The 20,357-nt window shown below is 42.0% G+C and overlaps 1 protein-coding gene across 5 annotated transcripts in view; it reads left to right on the forward strand.

Annotated features, from left to right (window-relative positions):
* MID1 (midline 1) overlaps nucleotides 1–20,357 on the forward strand; it is a 587,779-nt gene that overhangs the window by 541,900 nt on the left and 25,522 nt on the right. For all 5 annotated transcript variants that reach the window (XM_078064878.1, XM_078064879.1, XM_078064882.1 and 2 more), the window contains 3 exons: nucleotides 2,912–3,019; nucleotides 11,675–11,823; nucleotides 19,614–19,741. In XM_078064878.1, coding sequence (XP_077921004.1) covers nucleotides 2,912–3,019; nucleotides 11,675–11,823; nucleotides 19,614–19,741 — 385 coding nt within the window. The remainder of the gene's footprint in view (nucleotides 1–2,911; nucleotides 3,020–11,674; nucleotides 11,824–19,613; nucleotides 19,742–20,357) is intronic.

The raw sequence follows: 20,357 nt of genomic DNA on the forward strand, positions 1-20,357 counted from the left end.
GATCATGTTTCCAAATTTCTGGGAATTTATATTTTGGGGCCATGGTGGTTGTGGTATCAGCTTTCTCAAAACATATTGGCTCAACAAAGTAGATTTTGGTCTACTTTTTTTGTAAAACAAATCTATCCATCATAAATATCAAATGGCCAGAATTGGGATTAAGTGGAACCCCATGTTATGATGGCAACTGGGACAGTTTTCCTACCATAGAGTAACCCAAGTCCCAATGATCTTCAGAGTGAAATGGATCCCAAACTCAATCGTAGTCTATTAACAAAGCTACTTCTTAATACAGACAATACCATCTCAGATTTGTCTATGACTTCACGGTGTTACTTATTTCCTCATATAGTATTCCACGTATCTACCACAACAATCCCACATGGCTGAGACAGCAGATATTATTCACCTCATTTTACAAAATAGGAGAACTTAGAAATGGACATTTTCCTTGATTTTCCCAACATCATCCTCCCGCAAGTGTGTAGAGCTAGTACTCCACACCACATTTCATGGCACCTACTCTAGAGCTACTGGTGGGGTTGGGTCAGGTTTACTCAAAGCCAGAGTAGCATTCAGCACAGAATATGTTAGCAACCACATCAAAACCCGAGGACTTCATGATACGGTCAATCGATTTTCGACAAAAGTGCTAAGACACTTCAGTTGTCTTCCAATGGTCTCTTCCATCAGTGGTGCTTAGACAACGGGCTGTCCATTAATAAAAAGACACAGTTGGACCCTACTTTGCACTGTACACAAAACTTAACTCAAAATGGCTCACGGACCTAAAGGTAAGAGATAAAACTTCTAGAGGAACGCGGAGGTGTAAATCTCCACGACCTTGGATGAGGTTGCTTAGCTATGACATCAAAAGCACAAATGACAATAGAAAAATAGGTAAATTGGACTCTGTCAAAATTAAAAACTTTCGTGCTTCGAAAGGCATCATCAAGGGGCGCCTGGCTGGCTCAGTCGTAAGAGCGTGTGACTCTCGATCTCAGGGTCGTGAGATCGAGCCCCACGTGGGGTGTAGAGATTACTTAAATAAATAAAACTTAAAAAAAAAACAACCCAAAGGGCATCACCCAGAAAATGAAAAGACTTGGGAGAGATACAACAGCCAAAGCTCCCTGCCCTTATGGAGCTTGCATCCCATTAGATTTACCTTGATTGTATACTCAAGTACGGTTTCACTCTTAGGGCTCATTCTGGAAGCTACTTTTCAAATGTAAGGTGCCGCTTTCCAGAAATTTCACTTTCTCCATCCTAATGTGCCCTGGTTTCCATATGATTCCATCCTTTTCACAGCTCGGTTGTAGTCTGTTATTAAATTCAGTTTGAGGTCAAAGGGAAAGACAAATTTCTTGAGAGTAGTGGCTTTTTGAGTAAATATTTTCATGGATAGCTAAGTTTATTTGGGAATCCTCAAGGGAGAACTAGAAATGACAACATAAAAGTAATGGTAAGAGAAATTGAGCCCAGTGATGAACTTCCTTGAAATATTAGCCTGAGTTCCACATTCTGTACTTGTCCATCAAAATGCATCTTATAATTTTTTCTTTTGTTCATTAAACATTTAGCCAACATGTCTGTGTGCTAATCTGACATAGGACCTGATCTTGGGGTTTGCTGCAGATGGCCAGTGACCATTATCTTCTCAATGAGAAGATGTCTTGAGTAGTCTCTCTGCTGTGTCTTATAATGATCAGGAATAAAACTCAAGGAATCTTGGCCTCTGGAAACAGGACATGATTTCTCTGAAAAGCCATCGCTGGATTTTTATCCTGAACTTCTGACCCTACTTCCAATCTGTCTCATTCAGAGAGAATGGAATTACTCCAGTTAAATAAAGTATCCCAAATCAAAAGGGCTTAATGACTGAGCCATGTCTCCTCCCTGAGATATGCTAGAGTAATCAATGATGCTATTGTCATTCTCTGTAACACTGCAACTTCTGTGCTGTGTTAAAATCATAAAACTCCTGCATGCTCTCTCCATTTCCCACAGCTGTGATTTCTGGGTCTCTGTTTGCGAATAAGCATTTCAGAATTGTCATGAGGTGGAGGAAATAGCATGTGCAGAGTATTTCCCAAGCCCAGTTGCCGAGAATGAGCTAATTGTCACCCTCCCTTGCATATCATGAGTCTTAAAAACTTCAAATACATCTAAAACTAATGATGTAATGTATGGGGATTAACATAACAATAAAAATTAAAACAAAAACAAAAACTTCAAATACAAGCCATCCTATAATGATCTACCTTTCCTGGAGAATGGCATGTGTTCACTGTAGAACCTCGGGAAGTATACCAGAAGTAAAATTATAAATTATGTCCTAAGATTAATAAAACAGTCAACCATCCTTTTTCTTTTTTGATGTTTTCATAGCGATGAAAGACAAAGTCGATGTCTGTATTTAAAAGAAAAGTTAAGTAAATGTGATATAATCTTGCTACCTTGCTTTTGGAAAATTTGTTCAATGGGTATCGATAGTAATCTATTCTCCATAAAGGAATAATATTGTTTTATTTTTAACTTACTTTTTTGTTTAATAGGCCAAAATTACACTTTCTTTCAAGATATAAAAGCAGGAATCTCAAATATATTTCAGGCGTCGATTTCCCACTAACTGGTAATAGCTACATATATGTTGGGTTAAGGAAGATTCTGAGGCCGAGTATGGCTTAGTAGAAAAGACTGCTACCTTTGGATAACAGTGTTCTCCAAGGATGCAAGATAGGGAGTGGACATGTAAGTCCTATATTTTCCATCTCTGTATAATTGGAAGAAGAGTTAACATTTAAAGTATCCTTTTTAGTGATTACCAGAAACATAGTAGTCTACATTAAAGAGCATGTAACTGAAAACAAAGGCCAAGTAAACCCTTACTATTCTATCTATCCTGTAGGTCAATGCATCACGTCAAGAAGCCAAATTGATGGAGGAGTGTGATCTTCTCATTGAGATCATTCAGCAGAGACGACAGATTATTGGAACCAAGATCAAAGAAGGGAAGGTATGATTTCTAGGGTAGATTTCATATTTTCTACCTGGAGAAAACATCATACTCCCATGCACTTCAATAGCTTAGGAAATATCGAATACCCCCCTTTTCTATATTTTCTGTAATTTCCTCTTAAGTCTTTAAGACGGAGCTCAAAGGCCCCTGGTTGGCCATTTTTTTCTCCACCCATTTCTTTGTATTATCACCATTTCCTATGCACATCTGTAATAAAAGGATTACATTACCTCTCCTCCATTACTGAACTCCAGGGGGCAGCATGGAGCTCTGGTCTATTATAGCCATTGTTTTCATCTTTCTTCTCTATGAGAAGGTGGGTTCCACAGAGGAGGAGTTCATTTCATATTTATCGCTATATCCAGCAATTAACACAGTATTAAATAAATGTGTCAATGAATCAGACTTTATATAGAAATTGCAAAGTATTTTCCCGTGCCCTTGAGCGAATTCAGACAGGTATAATTTCATGGTGGCAAAACTGCTATAGTTTCACTGTATCATAGATCCCTTTGTGGATATATTAATAGTAATTCTTTTCTAATATTTGTATCTTTAAAATTCCTATGGTTTTTATTGAAATACTTGGGATCCATTTTATTTTGCTCATTTCTCTGCCACCCTCAAAAGGTAATTTTGTAAATATTTAAAAAATAGAAACGTTCATTCAAGATCCAATAAATTCATGAGGTTCTATTATTACATATGCTCATAACCATGCTTTAATGAAATATGTATAATTAAATTAGCAACTATTAAGTGGTACACAGAGGTTCCAATAGCTAATATATGTGCGCTTCTCTGTTTTCTACCACATTTAAAAGGTACTTTCAATACTGTATAATGTTTTAGATTACTTTGCCTATGTAAGTTGAAAAATATTTATGCATGTAAATTGTGATGGTGATCAGAAAAGTTAAAGTCAAATCAAATCAAATAGCTCGAAGCTGTTATAGTGAATTAACAAATTAATATGAAGTCATTCCCTGGCCAAGAACTCAAATGTATTGAGAAGCGACTTTTCCCCACGTACAAATTGTACAACTTCGAAGAGCACTGAATGTCAGCCTGGAATCCTCACAGGACATTTTTCTTCTTCCATTGTCATGCACCACATGTGTACATCTCTTAATACCTGACATCTCGCAGGTCCTCAGATACATGATTGCCTGAAATACAGCTGCAATTCATTAATATGCGTGTGGGAGGGAATTTGTTGCCTTTACATGGTACAGGGATCAGCTCTCGATACTCATATTAGTTTCTTATCGCTGCTGTAACAAATTACCACAGACTGGGTGGCTTAAAACAACACAGATTTCGTTTCTGACCTTCCGGAGGTCAGGAGTCCAAAATCAGTCTCACTGGGCTGAAAGTCAAGGTTTCGGCAGTGCTGTTTCTTTCCGGAGGCTCTAGGGCGGAATCCATTTGTTGCCTTTTCTGGCTTTTAGAGGCCACCTGCACTCCTTGGCTCCTGGTTTCTTTATCACATCACTCCGACCTTTGCTTCCCTCCGCAGATCTCTTTCTCTGGCACAGTTCTCTCTGGTTCTCTCTTCTAAGGACCCTTCTAATTACACTGGGGTCACCCAGATCATCCAGGATAAGACCCCCCTCTCTCAAGATCCTTGCCTTAATCACATCTGCAACATCCCTTTTATCATGTAAAGCGCCATCGTTTAAAAACTCCTGGGAGTAGGATGGGAGCATCTTGGAGGGGCGTGGTTATTCAGCCTGGCCAGCATGCCTTTCCCTTGCTTAACTTCCCAGCATGAGGGTTTCTCTCATGAGCTCGATCAAAGTAGTGAAGGGGTGTTGCAGTTCCGGCCGTCGTCATGCATGGGGTTCGTGCTTTGGTGCACCCAGTCCACCCCAAATACATGTCAGTGACAAGAGAACATGGTGAAATAGGAAAGCAAAGACACCCAGCTAGACCCAAAACAAGATAAAGGTCTCCGTGGGCCAGAAATGGGACAAACCTGCAAAGCTACAGTTGCAGCTAAAACACGGGAGTGGGACTTGGTCTGGAAGAGACCAAAGCAGCGACACCTTCCACTCCAATGGATAAAGAGTTCTTGAAGCCCTGGGATAATGGGGCTAGAAGTGCTCCAGATGGTATGAGGGACTAAAATCAGGCTTGTTGGTCAATACCATGGGCCGCATAAGGCTTCTCAGTTCATTAAAAGGCACCAAAAAAGATTATTGCCAACCTCTATCCCGGGTCATAGTTTTTAGTGATTTCGGGCCTGGGAGTCTGGAACAAGTCTGTTGTTGGGCTGGAGCCTGGATTTGCACTATTTCTGATACCTGCTCAAAAGAGAAGCCTCAGAAATGCAGAGGATCCCTGAATGAGGACCCCCAAGTGTGAGGGAGGTGAGGAAAACTGGTGGTAATACCAGTAGGTGGAGGGGATGGGAGGGGGCTAAACAAAGAGAAAATGATTATGAATGACTTCTTCCCTTTAAACCTGAAACTCAAACCGCAGTGCTGAAGCATATAAAGAAATCTTGCATTTCTGAAAATATAGCCCGCAAAATCAACAAAGACATTATCTCACCCCAGGTGAAATTCATTTTATGGGAAAATATAGAAAAGATGTTTAAAGCGATAAATGAAGGGATAACTTCTATTTTAAAAGAGCAAAAACTTGTGAAGCCACAAAAAGGGTATAAGATCAGAAAGAAAGAAATGTGAAAATAACAGATTAGCAGTTTGGGAGGTAAAATGTAGACATTGAAACTACAAAGACTGCTCAGCCTCAGGGGGGATTTGGAAACTGAGTTTTAGCCTCCACATAGGAGACGCTATTCTGCACATAATATGAAATTCGAGCCATATTTCATGCCATATACAAAAATTAAATCTAAACGGATATTCCTAATGTGAAAGACAAAATGATAAAACTTCTAGAAGAAAATGTGAGAGGAAATCTTGGTGAACCTTGAGTTGGGCAAAGATTGTTCATATACAATGTTAAAAACATCAAAGAAATATTTACAAATTAAACAGATAATTGTATTACATCAAAAGTAAAAACTTCTCTCTAAAAGGCACTGTTAAGAGAATGTAAAGACAAGCCACAGGTTGGAGACAAATATGTATAAATTATTTATCTGAATAGAAAAATATTCGTACGCAGGTATATAACAAATTCTCAAAACTCCTTAGCAAGGAAACAAACAATACCTTTACCAGATGGATAAAAGATTTGAATAGGTACTTTACCAAGGAAGGCATGTGGATGGCAAATGAGCACATGAGAAGATGTTCAAAATCATTAGTTGTTAAGAAAAGTCAGTAAGGGAAATTAGAACCTCAAGGAGATACCCTACTTACCTAGTAGAACAGTTAAAATGAAAAAGATGGACCATACCAAGCGTTGTTGAGAACGTGGAGGAACTAGAACTCTCATACGCTGTTTATAAGAATAAAACTGCATTTTGGAAAACTCACAGTTCCTTAAGTAGTTATACATACACCATGCTAGGTGTTTGCCAGAGAATTGAAAGCATGTGTCCCTATAGGACACATAGATGAATTTTCATGGGAATGGCAAGGGTAATAGCCCCAAACTGGAAATGACCCAAATGTCTATCAGCAGATGAATGAATAAACAATTTGTGGCACAGCCATACAATGAAATACTATATTCAGCAACAAAAAAGAACGATACATGCAACAACACGGATGAATCTCAATAAATTAGGGTGAGTGAAAGGAGCCAGACAGAAAATAGTATATCCTGCATGAACACATTCATATGGAAGTTTAGAAATAACACTTTCTTTTTTTTTTAATGTTTTATTTATTTATTCATGAGAGTCAGAGAGAGAGAGGCAGAGGGAGAAGCAGGCTTCCCGCCACCTAGCAGGGAACCTGATGCGGGACTCGATCCCGGAACCCTGGGATCATGACCTGAGCTGAAGGCAGACGCTCAACCATCTGAGCCACCCAGGCGCCCCGAAATAACACTTTCTAATAATCTGCGGTGACAGAAGACAAATCAGTGGTTGCTTAGGGATGAGTGACAGGGAGTGGGGTGGGGGACGGGATGAATTACCAAGGGCAGGAGGAAAATGGAGGCAAGATCTATGTGTCCATTATCTTATGGGTTTACACATATTTGCAAACTTACCAAATTTGCACTTTAAGTATATACGGTTTGTTGTATGTTAATTATATCTCAATAAAGCTGTTTATAAGACAATTGTATATTTATGTACTGGAACAGCCTTCAAAAGTTAAAATTTATGAACTCGGGTGACATGTATTCATATGGACAAACCGCAAACATATAAACAAGCTTTACAATGTTTTGCGTGGAGTGAGACTTGTTATATAAAATTCGATAAACTACAGAAAAATCCCATACAATGTTTAGGCACGCATACATACTTGGGAGTGATCCAGCCTGAATTCAAAAAGGTGTTTTCCTCTGGAGAAGGACTTGAATGAAATTAGGGAGGGACACACAGGGCTTCCATGCTATCAATAATATTTTACTTCCTTTTCAGAAATCTTTTACACTAATATGATGGAGATATTGAGATTTGGTAAAGCTGGGACTGGGCATGGGGAAGTGGATCATATTACTTTAAAAATCGTCTGTGTGTTTGAAGTTTATCACTTTTTAAAAAGTACACACTTGGCTCGGGGACATTATCTCAGAAGGCAGTCTTAGAAAGCAAACATTGCTTGGGAAAGATGAGGCCCAGTTTGGCTTTCTCTCGAGTTACTGCTTTGGCAACATCACCAAAGACTAGTGGAATCCCAAAGCTCGGAATTCACGGTGACTGAGTCCCTGGCCAGGGCACGTGGTGTCAGAGATACATTTTGAGGAAGAGAAGAGCGTGAGTACCAACGCGCTGGGAAACCGAGGTGCTGGGCAGGGAGGGCCAAGTATGGACTTGGTGCCCCATGAGGGTGCCCAGGGTGGTGTCTGGGCGGTCTTGAGGACGCTGAGTCCAGAGAAGGGGCAGGGGGGCTCTCTCACCGGCACTTGGAAGTGGGGAGCTGGAGGAAGAACCGGCAGGACCGCGGGGATCACGGTGGTGACGTGACTTCGGCCACCATGGGTCTCTGGTGTGGATCCCGAGGCCGTTAGACCTGGTGGAAACAGACTCACCGCAAATCCTCCAGCTGAGGGCTTGCCAGGTAGGCAGGGTTGGGACCCACTGGTACGTACTGGTAATGCTTGCTCTCAGACCATTGTGCAGCCTAGGAAATAAATAGCTCAGCGGCCTTTCTCCTCAGAGGGACTGGAGAGTCTCAAGCCACGAGACTCCCTGGGAAAGAAGTGTCTTATCTCTTCAGTAGGAGGAGATAAATTTCATGTCAACACAGCAAAAGCTGGCAGCAAACTCCAGACTGAGGAAATTAGGTGTTTTATGTTCAGACACGGATGGGTGGTAGAACGCTGCAGCCACAGAGAAAAAGGGTCCCTTCTCTTCACGGCTTTTAAATGTACTCCAGATCTCCAAAATTTAAGATCAGTAACTGGACTATGTGGTCGGGCTTTTCTAGAGCCTTACAGAAACGCCAAGTCAGGCCTCATTGGCAATGCAGAGACCTGTGATAGCCGAGGATCAGTTGTTAGGACGGAACAGTTTTGGGGTGGGGATCCTACAATACATATAAAAGCACATACATTAAAAGCATTTAAAATGCATTTAAAGAAAAACGAAGGGCTGCATTTTAGAGCATGTGTAAGGTATAATAAGCAGCAGATAAATTGGTATGTATAGGCCTGTGTCCTCACCGAAAGCAGATTCAACCGGCAGGCTATTTCCATGATGAGCATAGAGCAAATTCCTGAAATTACAACGTGCAAGCAACACTTCCCAAAGGCAAAGAAGAACAGGGCCCACTTGGAAAAATGTCCCCTGTGGCAGTAACACTTAACGTATAAAGAATCTTCTTACGTGTCAGTATCCAGTGTTTTCAAAAATCAGATTTTATTCGTCTTGTCAGATTTTTAAAATAGTATATAAAAAAGAGTTTTCTGAGGACGAAATTAGTATTTTGCTAAATGCTCGGTGTCTGATTCTGAAGTGTTGTAGCAAGTGGGACAGTGTTTCCCGAAGTGTGGTTCACATCAGGGCCGTTTGATCCGCATCACTTAAGTTGGCAAACTTTTTCGGTAAAGGGCCAGATAATAAATATTGTAGGCTTTGCCATACAGTTTCTGTTGGAACAGTTCACCTCTGCCCAGTGTTGTAGTGTGAGCCAGAGATGATTGATAAATGAATGAACGTGGCGGTGTGCCAATAAAACTTTATGTACACAGATCGGTGTGTGCTGGATAAGGTATACAGACCAGAGTTTGTGAACACCTGATTCAGAGTAGTGTTCTTCTTTTCTTTCTCTCTCTCTTTTTTTTAACTGAAGCCCACAGTAAAAAAATAGGGAGGACATGAAGCCCAGCGTGCGCGTGTGCAGACACACGGCAGGTTTTTGCAAAACCGAATGTGCCTTCTGTATCAGGAATGCACTCTGCTACTTTCTTTTCTCCTCTCCTCTTCCCTTCTATTTTGTTTGTAAGTGCTAGTTCTGACCATACTACTGACCCATCACCTGCGGCTCATTGCCTGTTGGAATGCAGATTCGTACTGCTCTGTCAGTAACAGCTTTTTAGGGAGGATATTGGAGAGGGGGCCCAAACATTTACAGTTTCTCTTTTCAAAAGATTCCTGCTGATTCTTGTGCACACCATTTTGAAAAGCTCCGATCCGGCATGTCAGATGGAATTGTACACTTGAACTAAAATTAAAATTATGCCAACAATTGTTTTCGGTGAAGCATTCCTATGTTTTCAAAGGAGGCTCTCATTTTGGCTTCCTTCAACTTAATGCATGAGTTAGGGTTGTTGTTTGGTTTTGTTTTTTATCTTTTCCGCTTAATGCCACTTTTAATTTCCAGTATCATGATAGAAGAAAAGAAAGAAGAAAATAGAGTTCAAGCATTGTTGCATTTGTAGTCTGTGGGATGGATCACTGATAGACGAAAAGGCTAAGTGACTGACACAGAGTTGTTCTAAAGGAGTATTTTGACCTTATGTTTCTTTTGTTGGAATTGTATTAAACATCTTTAATTCCGTCGTGTGCTTAAATATTTCGTTCACTTGGATTGTTGGGGACTCCAAGTTATTTTCCTTCCTCTGATGGATGAATTGGACTCTAAGCCTTTCTCAGCTTTACCTCTGGATGTAACTGTGTTAGACGCTAAATTCAATTTGGTGTAAAAGAAGTGTTATTTCATTCAACTAATGAACACGGTTCATCTGCCGTGGATGGTCACCGTAATTATAATGAGTTACGTCTTTTACCGGGCTTAATCTCCTACGCCGTTTGCTCCAAGGTCTTGGCACTTCATTCTCCCTTAACTCTCTCCCTTGCCCGAAGTCTTGCCTCTCAGTGCAGCATGAATTTCCTTTGTTTGCTTCAGTACAACATAGCTAGAATCAGATGTTCCTTAGAGGCCTCGAGTTCTGACATCTCCTTCCTTCCTTTTCTTCGATTAAAGTTGCATGGGGATGCTAATGATGACTTGGAGAAAGAAGGAATTTCTTGGAGTTAGCAGGAATTCTGGAGGGGGCCGGAGCCAGCCTTGTCTGTAAGACAGATTAACTGGCCTCCTCCCTACCCTTTCACCCAGGGCTGTTTTCCATTCCGGAATGATCCTGAGGCCGGCCAAGACCTGTCCCGGGCTGTGTGGATGGGGCACTGGGCGCCCAGCAATTCCAATTAGCAGTCTAATTTTGACTTGGCTTCTGGCCAGAGGGCTTCATCTCACAGCACATTTCAAACACTCTAGCGAATGGTCAAGTGGGTTACCGTGCACTTATCTTGGCCTACCCCCGAGGTTACAGTCAATTACGTCTGAGGGTCGTTTTCAAGCAAGACAGAATCAGGAATTGGAATGGAGGTTGGAGCCAAACATGCATTTTTATCCCGACTGGGAAATGCTTATCAAAATAGTTCTTAGTTATCAAGGAAGCACAAAGTACCTGGAAATGACGTTCCCAGTGAGGGGAAAGGGCCCAGCTGTGCTTTCTTTGGCTTTCTCTCATCTGCTCAACAGGAAAAATATTAATCAATGGAAAAAACGCTGGCTTTCTGTTCATTTAACACATGAGTTTTAGATCGTGTGGGAAATAGTAATACCTCATGTTTTCACATCACAATTCTATGACGTGGATTGCAAAGACCTTTTGGGAAAATGGTTCTTACTTAAGCCACACATTTGCACCTACAGGGATGTCTTATTTTCTTGATGGCCCAGCTGAAGCCCTGAGACAGAGAAAGTCCCAGCGTTCGCTGCCGTCTTACAGTAATTGAGCGGAATAGTGAGGGAAGAGGTCTGGTGACCCTTGTAGCTTGCCATTAGGCAACACCTTTTTTCCCCATCAACAAGGAAGCAATTCACAATAAAGTATTTTCTCATAAAACAAATTAGCGACGCTTCTCCAAGGAGATCAAGAGTATCCAAGCCAGGCGTCCCCTAACTGGGATTTCCACATTTCTCCGCCCACTCTTTGGACTTTCACTGAAGGACAACTTCCGTGCAGCACGATGCACACGTTGGAAGGGTCCAGCCTGATGCATGTTCCCTAAGCAAGCCCACCCACCTAACCATCTCCATGCCTCTTTTCAAGGTGATGAGGCTTCGCAAACTGGCTCAGCAGATTGCAAACTGCAAGCAGTGCATCGAGCGGTCGGCGTCCCTCATCTCCCAGGCGGAACACTCTCTGAAGGAGAATGATCATGCGCGGTTCCTACAGACAGCTAAGAATATCACCGAGAGGTGAGTTGCGGGGGCTGCTGGGAAGTTCTCAGCTGCTGGGCTCCTGTGTCTGGGGAGTGATCGCAGGCCTTGCCCTCGCCTGGCTTTTGTTTTCATTTTCGAGGCTGAGTACCGGGAGAATAGAGGCTTTGAGTTGCTTTGTTCCAGCTAAAGATGCTTCCCTTTGACATGTCAAAGCCTTTTCAGTAGCGCCCTGGAGTTCAAGGCCTTTGAAACAAGAGTCCACCGGTTGGAAAGAATAAAATCAGCCTTGCTTTGGGGGGGGGGTGGAGAGGCGGGGGAGAACGCTTACGGTGGCACAAAAACGACAGTTATTGTAACTCTCAGACCTGATCTTATCGTACACTTGGTAACAAAGAGTCAAAATGAAGGCAAAAACATAAAAGGGAATCTTTTCTTCCATCTCAGGGCTCATCTATTAAAAAGAAAAGAAAAAAAAAACGCCCAGGTGTTGTGCTCTGTTAGACCTATTTTTATTTGGTTGAGAAGGTTCGCCTCGATAGAAAGGTCAAAGCTGACTCATGTGGGAGAGAAAGGACCCAACTGTCAATCTCATACCTCTTTCTTTTAAAGGGTCCTTTATTCTGGGGCAGGGCACATAAAGAGAACGTTATTCGAATGGTCAGTTCAGTGGTGAAACTGATGGGAGTCAGTGCTCCTTCGCTCCGCGTCCGTCTGGATTGGCATAAACTTACTCGCCTTCGCTGCTGCAAACACCTTCAGCAGTTGTTAGCAGAGCCAAAGAAAAGCACCCCACTCCACCTAAATGATACCTCCAACCCCTGCCAGTGCCCTGGACTTTTCATTCATTCTCATTTTTGGAGGCCCCCTGCCCCATATGCAAAGCAATAATAGAATCCTATCACCGGACAACCCCGGACAGCTCATTCATGCTGGTCTTTATCCTAGAGCAGAAGTCTGCAAGCTTTGATAAAGGACCAGAGATGAAATATTTCAGCTCTGCAGGTTCTAAGGTCTCCTTCGCAACTACTCAGCTCTGCCGTGGTTAACTCCATAGCAGCCTTTCGTAGACAATACAGAAACAAACGGGCGTGCCTGGGTTTCTACCAACACTTCCCCAAACAGGTATTTGGCCCTCTGGCTGTATTTTGCCAACCCCTGGCCCAGGGGAAAAAAATACTCACCGTCGTCTGACTTGCATTTCTTCAAGGAAAGAGAAAAAAAACGAACATTAATTGAGTGCGTGCTTGTGTCGGGCACTGTGCTAATTCTCAAAATAGCCCTTAGAGGTAGGCGTTGATATTTCTGTTTTCACCGTTCTTTCAGTCCGAGTAACATACAGTGGTTTTACAGCCCTGCTCTTGTATCGAACCAGCTTCATGGTGTCATTTCTTATATTTGAGAAAAAATTCTTCTGCAGCTGGTTACGATACTTAATCTCTTCCAAAGCACGTGGCTAACAGCTGCTTATCATCCTGTTTATATCCTTAAAATGATCGCCTCCCTACTCTTAAGAGAAGCCAGTTTCTTTGCTCACGACTCCTAGGTTCCCAGTGTTTGTCTTCGTAGCTCTCATCTGGACTGTATCCGGTTGCTTTATGTTCCTCCTAAGGTTAAAAACTGCAAACGGTGCTAATACTCCGGCGTACCTAGGACACTCTACTAGACCCTGTTTACACTTACATCATGGTTTCCAACTGGGATCCAAGAGTACTTTTCTCCAGGTACAAATCATGAGATGTCCAGATGAAATGGCTACTATGAGCTGCATTTCTCAGCACTCCCTAAAAATTTGATCAAGTGTAATATGAACAAACTCACACCTATCGAGGGGAGAGAATGTGGCCCCATAACAGTTGGGATAGAACATTCTGAAAGAAGACCTACCTTTGAAGTATAACATAAGCACATGAATGTCCCACATGTGATCTCCCACAGATCCAGCAGGTCATAACCGGTCCCATTCACCTCTACCTGTAACAAGCCCAACTCTTCAAGAGCAGAAACATGACTTTGATTTTTCTTTCTACAGATAGTGAACTGTATAATACAGTTGACCCTTGAACAGCATGGGTTTGAACTGCTCAGGTCCACTTATACACGGTTTTTTAAAAAAATAAATACAGTGCAGTACTGTAAATGTATTTTCTCCATAATATTTTCTATAATAATATTTCTTAATATTTCTAATAATATTTTCTTCTCTCTCGCTTACCTTATTGTAAGAATGCAGAGTATAATACATACAACATACAAAAGATGTGTTAATCGACACTTTATGTTATCAGTGAGGCTTCTGGTCCCCAGTAGGCTCTTAGTAGTTAAGTTTGGGGGAGTCAAAAGTTATACACGGATTTTCCACTGGGTGGGGGTCAGCGCCCCTAATCCCCACATTGTTCAAGGGTCCACTGTGTACTATATTCTCAAGCCTCACTAATATATAGTTCTTGGTGCAACTGTATGTGCACTTTTATAAAATCATTTTAAATAAGCAAAACTGTTCACTAAATCCACGCGTAAGAAAGTCAGCCTCCTGCTTATGAGAAGGCTAAAGTTCCATCAAGTTTGAAGACGCAGCCCCTCTCTTCCCGTCTCTATTGGCAGTCCTCTTGGTCAGTTCCTGAGCCTTTCTCTCTTTCCGGGACCGGAATGTTGTAAAAGGGCAGGGGGCTTGGACCAGGACCTGGGAAACTTGGGCAGGGATCCCAGCACTGCCACTTTTTAACTATGATCCTTTGGGTTTATCTGTGAGCTATTTTCTGCATAGAGTATTGGGCTCATAGGGGCACCTGGGTGGCATAGTCCATTAAGCGTCTGACTTGGCTCATGTCATGATCTAGGGTCCTGGGATCGAGCCCGCATGGAAGCTCTGCTCAGCGGGGAGTCTGCTTCTCCCTCTGCCCCTCCCCCCGCTCATGCGTTCCCTTCCTCTCTCTCTCTATCAGATAAATAAAATCTTTTTTTAAAAAAAAGATAAAAAGAAAATTGGGCTCATAATAGCTGCCTCTATCAGTAGTTGTAGTAATATTGCTGATGACTCGTAAGAACAGGCCTTTAGCATCATAGATCCTCCATAATGTCTGTTGGATTTAAGTTCTCATGGTTTAGTATGTCAGTCCGGTCCCGCCTTGTATGTCTGTTCCGGGGCTGGTCTCTGCCTGTCTCTACTCTTCAATCCTTTCCTTAGTAAACATTCTTCTCTAGGACGTGACTTCATGATCCTCTGCCTCCTATTGTGTCTGCCTTGGGCTTTGGCACCTGTACACTTCTAAACCATCTCTCTTGTTCTGTTCAAGCGGGGGAAAGCCCAGAACAAACTTTCAATCCTGCAAGCCTTCCTAAAGTGAGACTTGAATGAGATTTTTCTGCATCTTTAAATCACTTAAGGTAGATATGTTCATCTACAGGCTGAATCAAACTGCAAAAAGGTTTTCGATTCAGAAATATAAAAAAAAAAAAAAACAACACAACAACACCCGAAGGAGAGAGACCCTCAAGCTTTACACTGTAGGAGATGCATATGCTTTGGAATCCAGGGTCTGGCTCTGCGCTAATTGCTTAGCGGGAATTATGGATGGCACTGGGGCTGCTCCTTTAACACTTGTGAGTCTAATTTTGCTCATATGCTCCTAGCAGGCAGAACCCCCGGCGGCCGCCTTGTTTTCACCATTATGGCCCCAGCACATAGCAAACTGCCTGACATGAATGAATGAGTGAACAAACTATAAAACAGGTTGATTATTCCTACCTAATCTGGTTGTTATAGGGACAAAATCAAATAGTATAATAAAACTATTCGTCCGGTTCCTGTCCCAAGGTGATCGTGCAACAAATGCTAATTCCCTTCTCTCCCATTTACTAAATTGACACACATAGTATAACATACTATATTCTCAAGCCACACTAATATATAGGTCTTCTGTATGATTGTATGAGCATCTTTATAAAATGACACTAAGTAAGCAAAACTCATCGAAGCATAAGAAAGTTGCTTATGAGAAATCTGAAATTAAAATCACTTGTAGCAGCAAATTATCAAGAGGATGGTAAAAAGAAACTTCCCTCTGAACAGTACTCATCTTTCAGAGCTCCTAGGAGGGTGTCCGACTCCTCTGTCCTTCAGCCCCATAGGCAGTTCAAGGATCCATCAGACTTAGCCAGAATATAAAGCCAAGAGCTCCAGTTGTCAACAATGGAAAGATGTCACTTGATTTTAAGAATTCAAGCACGTCTGATGAGTGGGTTTTGAAGTGTGTTCTGGTAGGGTGTTAATTGGTGTTAAAACAACAACAAAGTTCCAGAGCCAAATGCATTTGGGAAATCCTGAGCAGACCAAAGCAAACCACGTTTTGTTGCTGTGAGACCTCACTGGGTTTTACCACGGTGATTTTCCCACTCGCGCAAGAGAAACCCATGTAAGTGCCGTTGTCAGGGGTCGGGCACGGGGGCCGATATTAGGCAGGAAGGGTAGAGCATCTTCCCCTGGCACTGACTGACAGAAAGCCTGTGAGCCGTGTAGCTCCAGACACGTCCACCTTCTGGAAAACTGGCCCCATGTGGCCCTAGCAAACTGTCATGGAGATTAGGAGCATCGAAGTCAAAATAGAAACAGGAAGTAATGTGCAGGCCACCCCCTTAAGCATCAAGATAGGACACAATGTCCTTATTTGCCACAATATGATAAGAGCTTAACACACACTCACAAGCATGTGCACACACGCACGTATATGTACACACACACAACTATGAAAGCACAGAATTGCGAAAGTGGCATAAGACTGATGGCCCTGGTGGATTTTGGCAACTCATCTGAAAGGCCAGAAGATGGGCAACAAGGATTTGGGGAATAAAAACATGGCCTAAAATGTTGAATTTGGCAGATCTCCCCTTGCCTGTCACTCCAATTACGAATTTGAAATTGTAGCCAAAGATAAATATCTTTCCTTCCATCAAAAAACTGTGTAGGTGTTAAAAGCTGCAATAATCTGCACGGATTCTTGCTGTCAGTCTTTGCCTCCCAGGCTTAGGGACTTTCAGCCTTTCCGTTCCCACTCCACAAAGTTCCCACCAGCAAGATGGCAGGCTTTTTTTTTAACACTGTCACTTGCCCGAAGCACGTTTCAGTTAACTGTGGACCACAGAACCAGGAGAAACGTGGGAGTGAAATCTATTTTGGGTGAGCCTGAGCAGAAGCTTCTGCCCCTGGACCGGGAAAGTGCTAAAGCGAGATTATCTGTTCAGAGCACTCAGGATCCTCTTAGTCCAAGATCGGTGCCACACAAGAACGACAGAGAAATGCAAAAGAAAGATGGTCGGTTCTTCAAAGCTCAGTGCAGTTTTCCCCGCTGGACGTCATGAAACATTCTAATTGGGGTTTCACTTTGAAATTTTTATTTGAGGAGTTCATGTGGCACTATAGCATTTCTTTTAACTTTTCTGCGTTGACGCAAATTTTTCAGGCTCTTTAAGAGCTTCGTATATATTTGTTGAGTAATCCTGAGATCGCTCTGAGTTTTGAGGAGTTTTTGTGATCATGGGTCATAAGGAAAGCATTTTTTAAGTACAGTTTGACTATCTGTGAAAACTGCCTAGCAACCATCCCTGTATCTGCCAGTCTAAATTAGCAGGTCTTCATCACAATGATTAGCCCATTCCCCTTGGGTGCGCTCTTTAGCCAACAAAATCCCCAAACTCTGCTGGTCACTGTTTCTTGGTGAAAGAGTTAGGTGGTGAATTTAGATTCTCCACCCTCATTCAAACCCTTGAAACTTTTCTTTCCAGAGTTTATGCCTCTTCAAACTTTTCATCAACAGATCCCAGTATCATCCCAGTTATTACATTGTTAATTATCCCGTCTACTTCCCTCCCTATACAGAGCTGAAAATGTTCCAGAAGTACAATTATAGAAACTTCATTTCTAAGGATTTTGAGCACCTCACAGGTGTAACTTATATTGAGGTAAAATTCAGAGAACATAAAATTAACCATTTTAATGTATGCAATCCAGTGGCATTTAGTACATTCACAATGTTGTGCAATTACTACCTCTATCGAGTTCCAAAATCTTTTTATTACCCCCCCGATAAACTCCATACCCATTACGTAGTCATCGTCCATTGCCCGCCCCCCCCCAAGCCCCTGGCAACCACTAATCTGCTCTCTGTCTCTATGAATTCGCCTATTCTGGACATTTCATACAAATGGATCATACAATACATGGCCTTTTGTGTCGGGTGTCTTTCACTTAGCGTTAACACTCTCAAGGTTCATCCACATTGTTGTGTGTATTAGTACTTCACTCCTTTTTATGGATGAATAATATTGCATCGTATGGATAGACCCACAAGTGTAATTTTTATAGCCAAAATACATATCTTTATAAAATACAAAGTTTTAAGAGCCGTTAAGAGACACAAGAGGAGATACATCTCCTTAGGTAACCAGGTTGAAATTTTTCTAGTTTAAATGGAAGAATATAGACCTAGCTGCCAGCTAGCTTTGTGACTTTGTATAAATGAGCATCAGTACTCTTAATTAGAAAATAGCTAGATTTGGGCACCTGGGTGGCTCAGTTGGTTAAGCGACTGCCTTCGGCTCAGGTCATGATCCCGGAGTCCTGGGATCGAGTCCCACATCGGGCTCCCGGCTCAGCGGGGAGCCTGCTTCTCCCTCTGACCCTCTTCCCTCTCATGCTGTTTCTCTCAAATAAATAAATAAATAAATAAATAAATAAATAAATAAAATCTTTAAAAAAGAAAATAGCTAGATTTAGAGCTGAACCATTTCAGAGTGTTGCTTTGCTGACAAATTCCCAGCACCCTACACAGTACCCTACACATAGTCGGTCCTTGGTGGTGTTTACCAAACTTTGTGAAATACCCAGATCAACAAGATTACGGGTCTAGCATAGTCTGATATGCTCAGACATGGTTTATGTCATGCCACAATTGTATCGTTTTTAAGAGGATCGCTTGCATTTTTTAATTAGTCAAAACATTCTGCTATTAGGAACTGAAGTTTGCAAATCAACTTGAGAGCTTAACACACACATAGCAGGAGATGGTCTCATAGCAGGAGAGTCATATTTACCAATACGTTGCTTTATAGTTTATAAATGAGAACTCTTAACTTGCAACTGTAAATGAAGAGGGAAAATGGTGCATCCACTGGAGGAATTTGTGAGAAAGCTCATGAATATTTTCCATGGCATCTGCTGGGAATATGGTACAAAAAAAAAAAAAAAACAATATAAGGAGAACGAAACGAGCCAGACAAAAACTCCTTTTTTTAATGTTTATTTTAGAAAGAGGCTAGTAATTGATTAAACTAATCCAATATCTGGAAACATTCTTTTTTAATCTTCACTTTGCCTTTTATGCAGTTTGAAATTTTGGAGACTCCTCTTTGAAGTGGAGCAGGGTCGAGTCTGAAAGGAACAAACAGTTTCCCAGACAGATGTGTGAAGAAATGCCTGGAGCTATGTGCTTCTCTCTGGGGTTAGATGTGAAGGGGCCAGGCTGTTAAATACACGGCAACATGAAATACGAATATTCTTTCACCTCCGTGGGGAATTTTTTTCCGATAGTAAAAAGGAAGGGGGGAGCAGCCATTCTACTGTTTCCCCAATTCCTTTGCCTCATCTTTAAGCTTGCATTCATTTGCATTGTGTTGCTGTGTTGTGCCATTCCCAGGTTCTTTTTGAGGCTCCCGTGGAAGAACAGCACTATTTTAAAATGATACTTCTTTTCCTTTTATTTTTTTTCATTCCTAGGCGGCAACGGTGAAAGGCATTTTGACATTTCTAAAAAGTTGTTTTGTTTAAATTACAGAGTCTCCATGGCAACTGCATCATCCCAGGTCCTAATTCCTGAAATCAACCTCAATGACACATTTGACACCTTTGCCTTAGATTTTTCCCGAGAGAAGAAATTGCTAGAATGTCTGGATTACCTTACAGGTATGTCTTGTGTGTGTGTGCGTGTGTGTGTGCGTGCGCGCGCTTTAATATTGTGGACATTCAGTGATACACATACTTTGCCACCACATCGATTCCCGAAAAACCAGAGGTGTGGGCTCCTGGTTTAGGAACGGAGTCTAGTATTCCCATAAATGATTTCTGGCACACTTTTTTTTTCCCACCCAAAACGACCAAATTGGGGACAGAGGTCCCAGACCAAACTGGGGACAGAGGAAAAGGGAGACTCTCGATAATTAAAAACATACTTCCGACCATTTTCCCTCCCTCTCAGAGTATGGGTGCCACAAATACCAGCTCTGCTGGCCATCAAAGAGATACATAAAGTAGCGTGGCTATTTTCCACTTCATCTCGGCAAGGCATCTGACTCTCACAGTGTCCTGGCAGAGAAAAAATTGGCAGCTAACTCTTGATTGGGTGTCTACTCTGCTTCAGCTCCTTGTATCCGAGACCTTGTATAATCTTCACACCATCAGACTGAGGAAGCGTGTTATAATCCTCATTTTGCAGATGACGGAGGTCACCCATCTTGCTGGAGGTCGGGTAGCTAGCGAGTGGCCGAATTAGGATTTGGCTTGGGTGCATACGGACTCCAAA

This window comes from Halichoerus grypus, chromosome X (assembly GCF_964656455.1).
Source record: "Halichoerus grypus chromosome X, mHalGry1.hap1.1, whole genome shotgun sequence".
NCBI classification, from domain to species: domain Eukaryota; kingdom Metazoa; phylum Chordata; class Mammalia; order Carnivora; family Phocidae; genus Halichoerus; species Halichoerus grypus.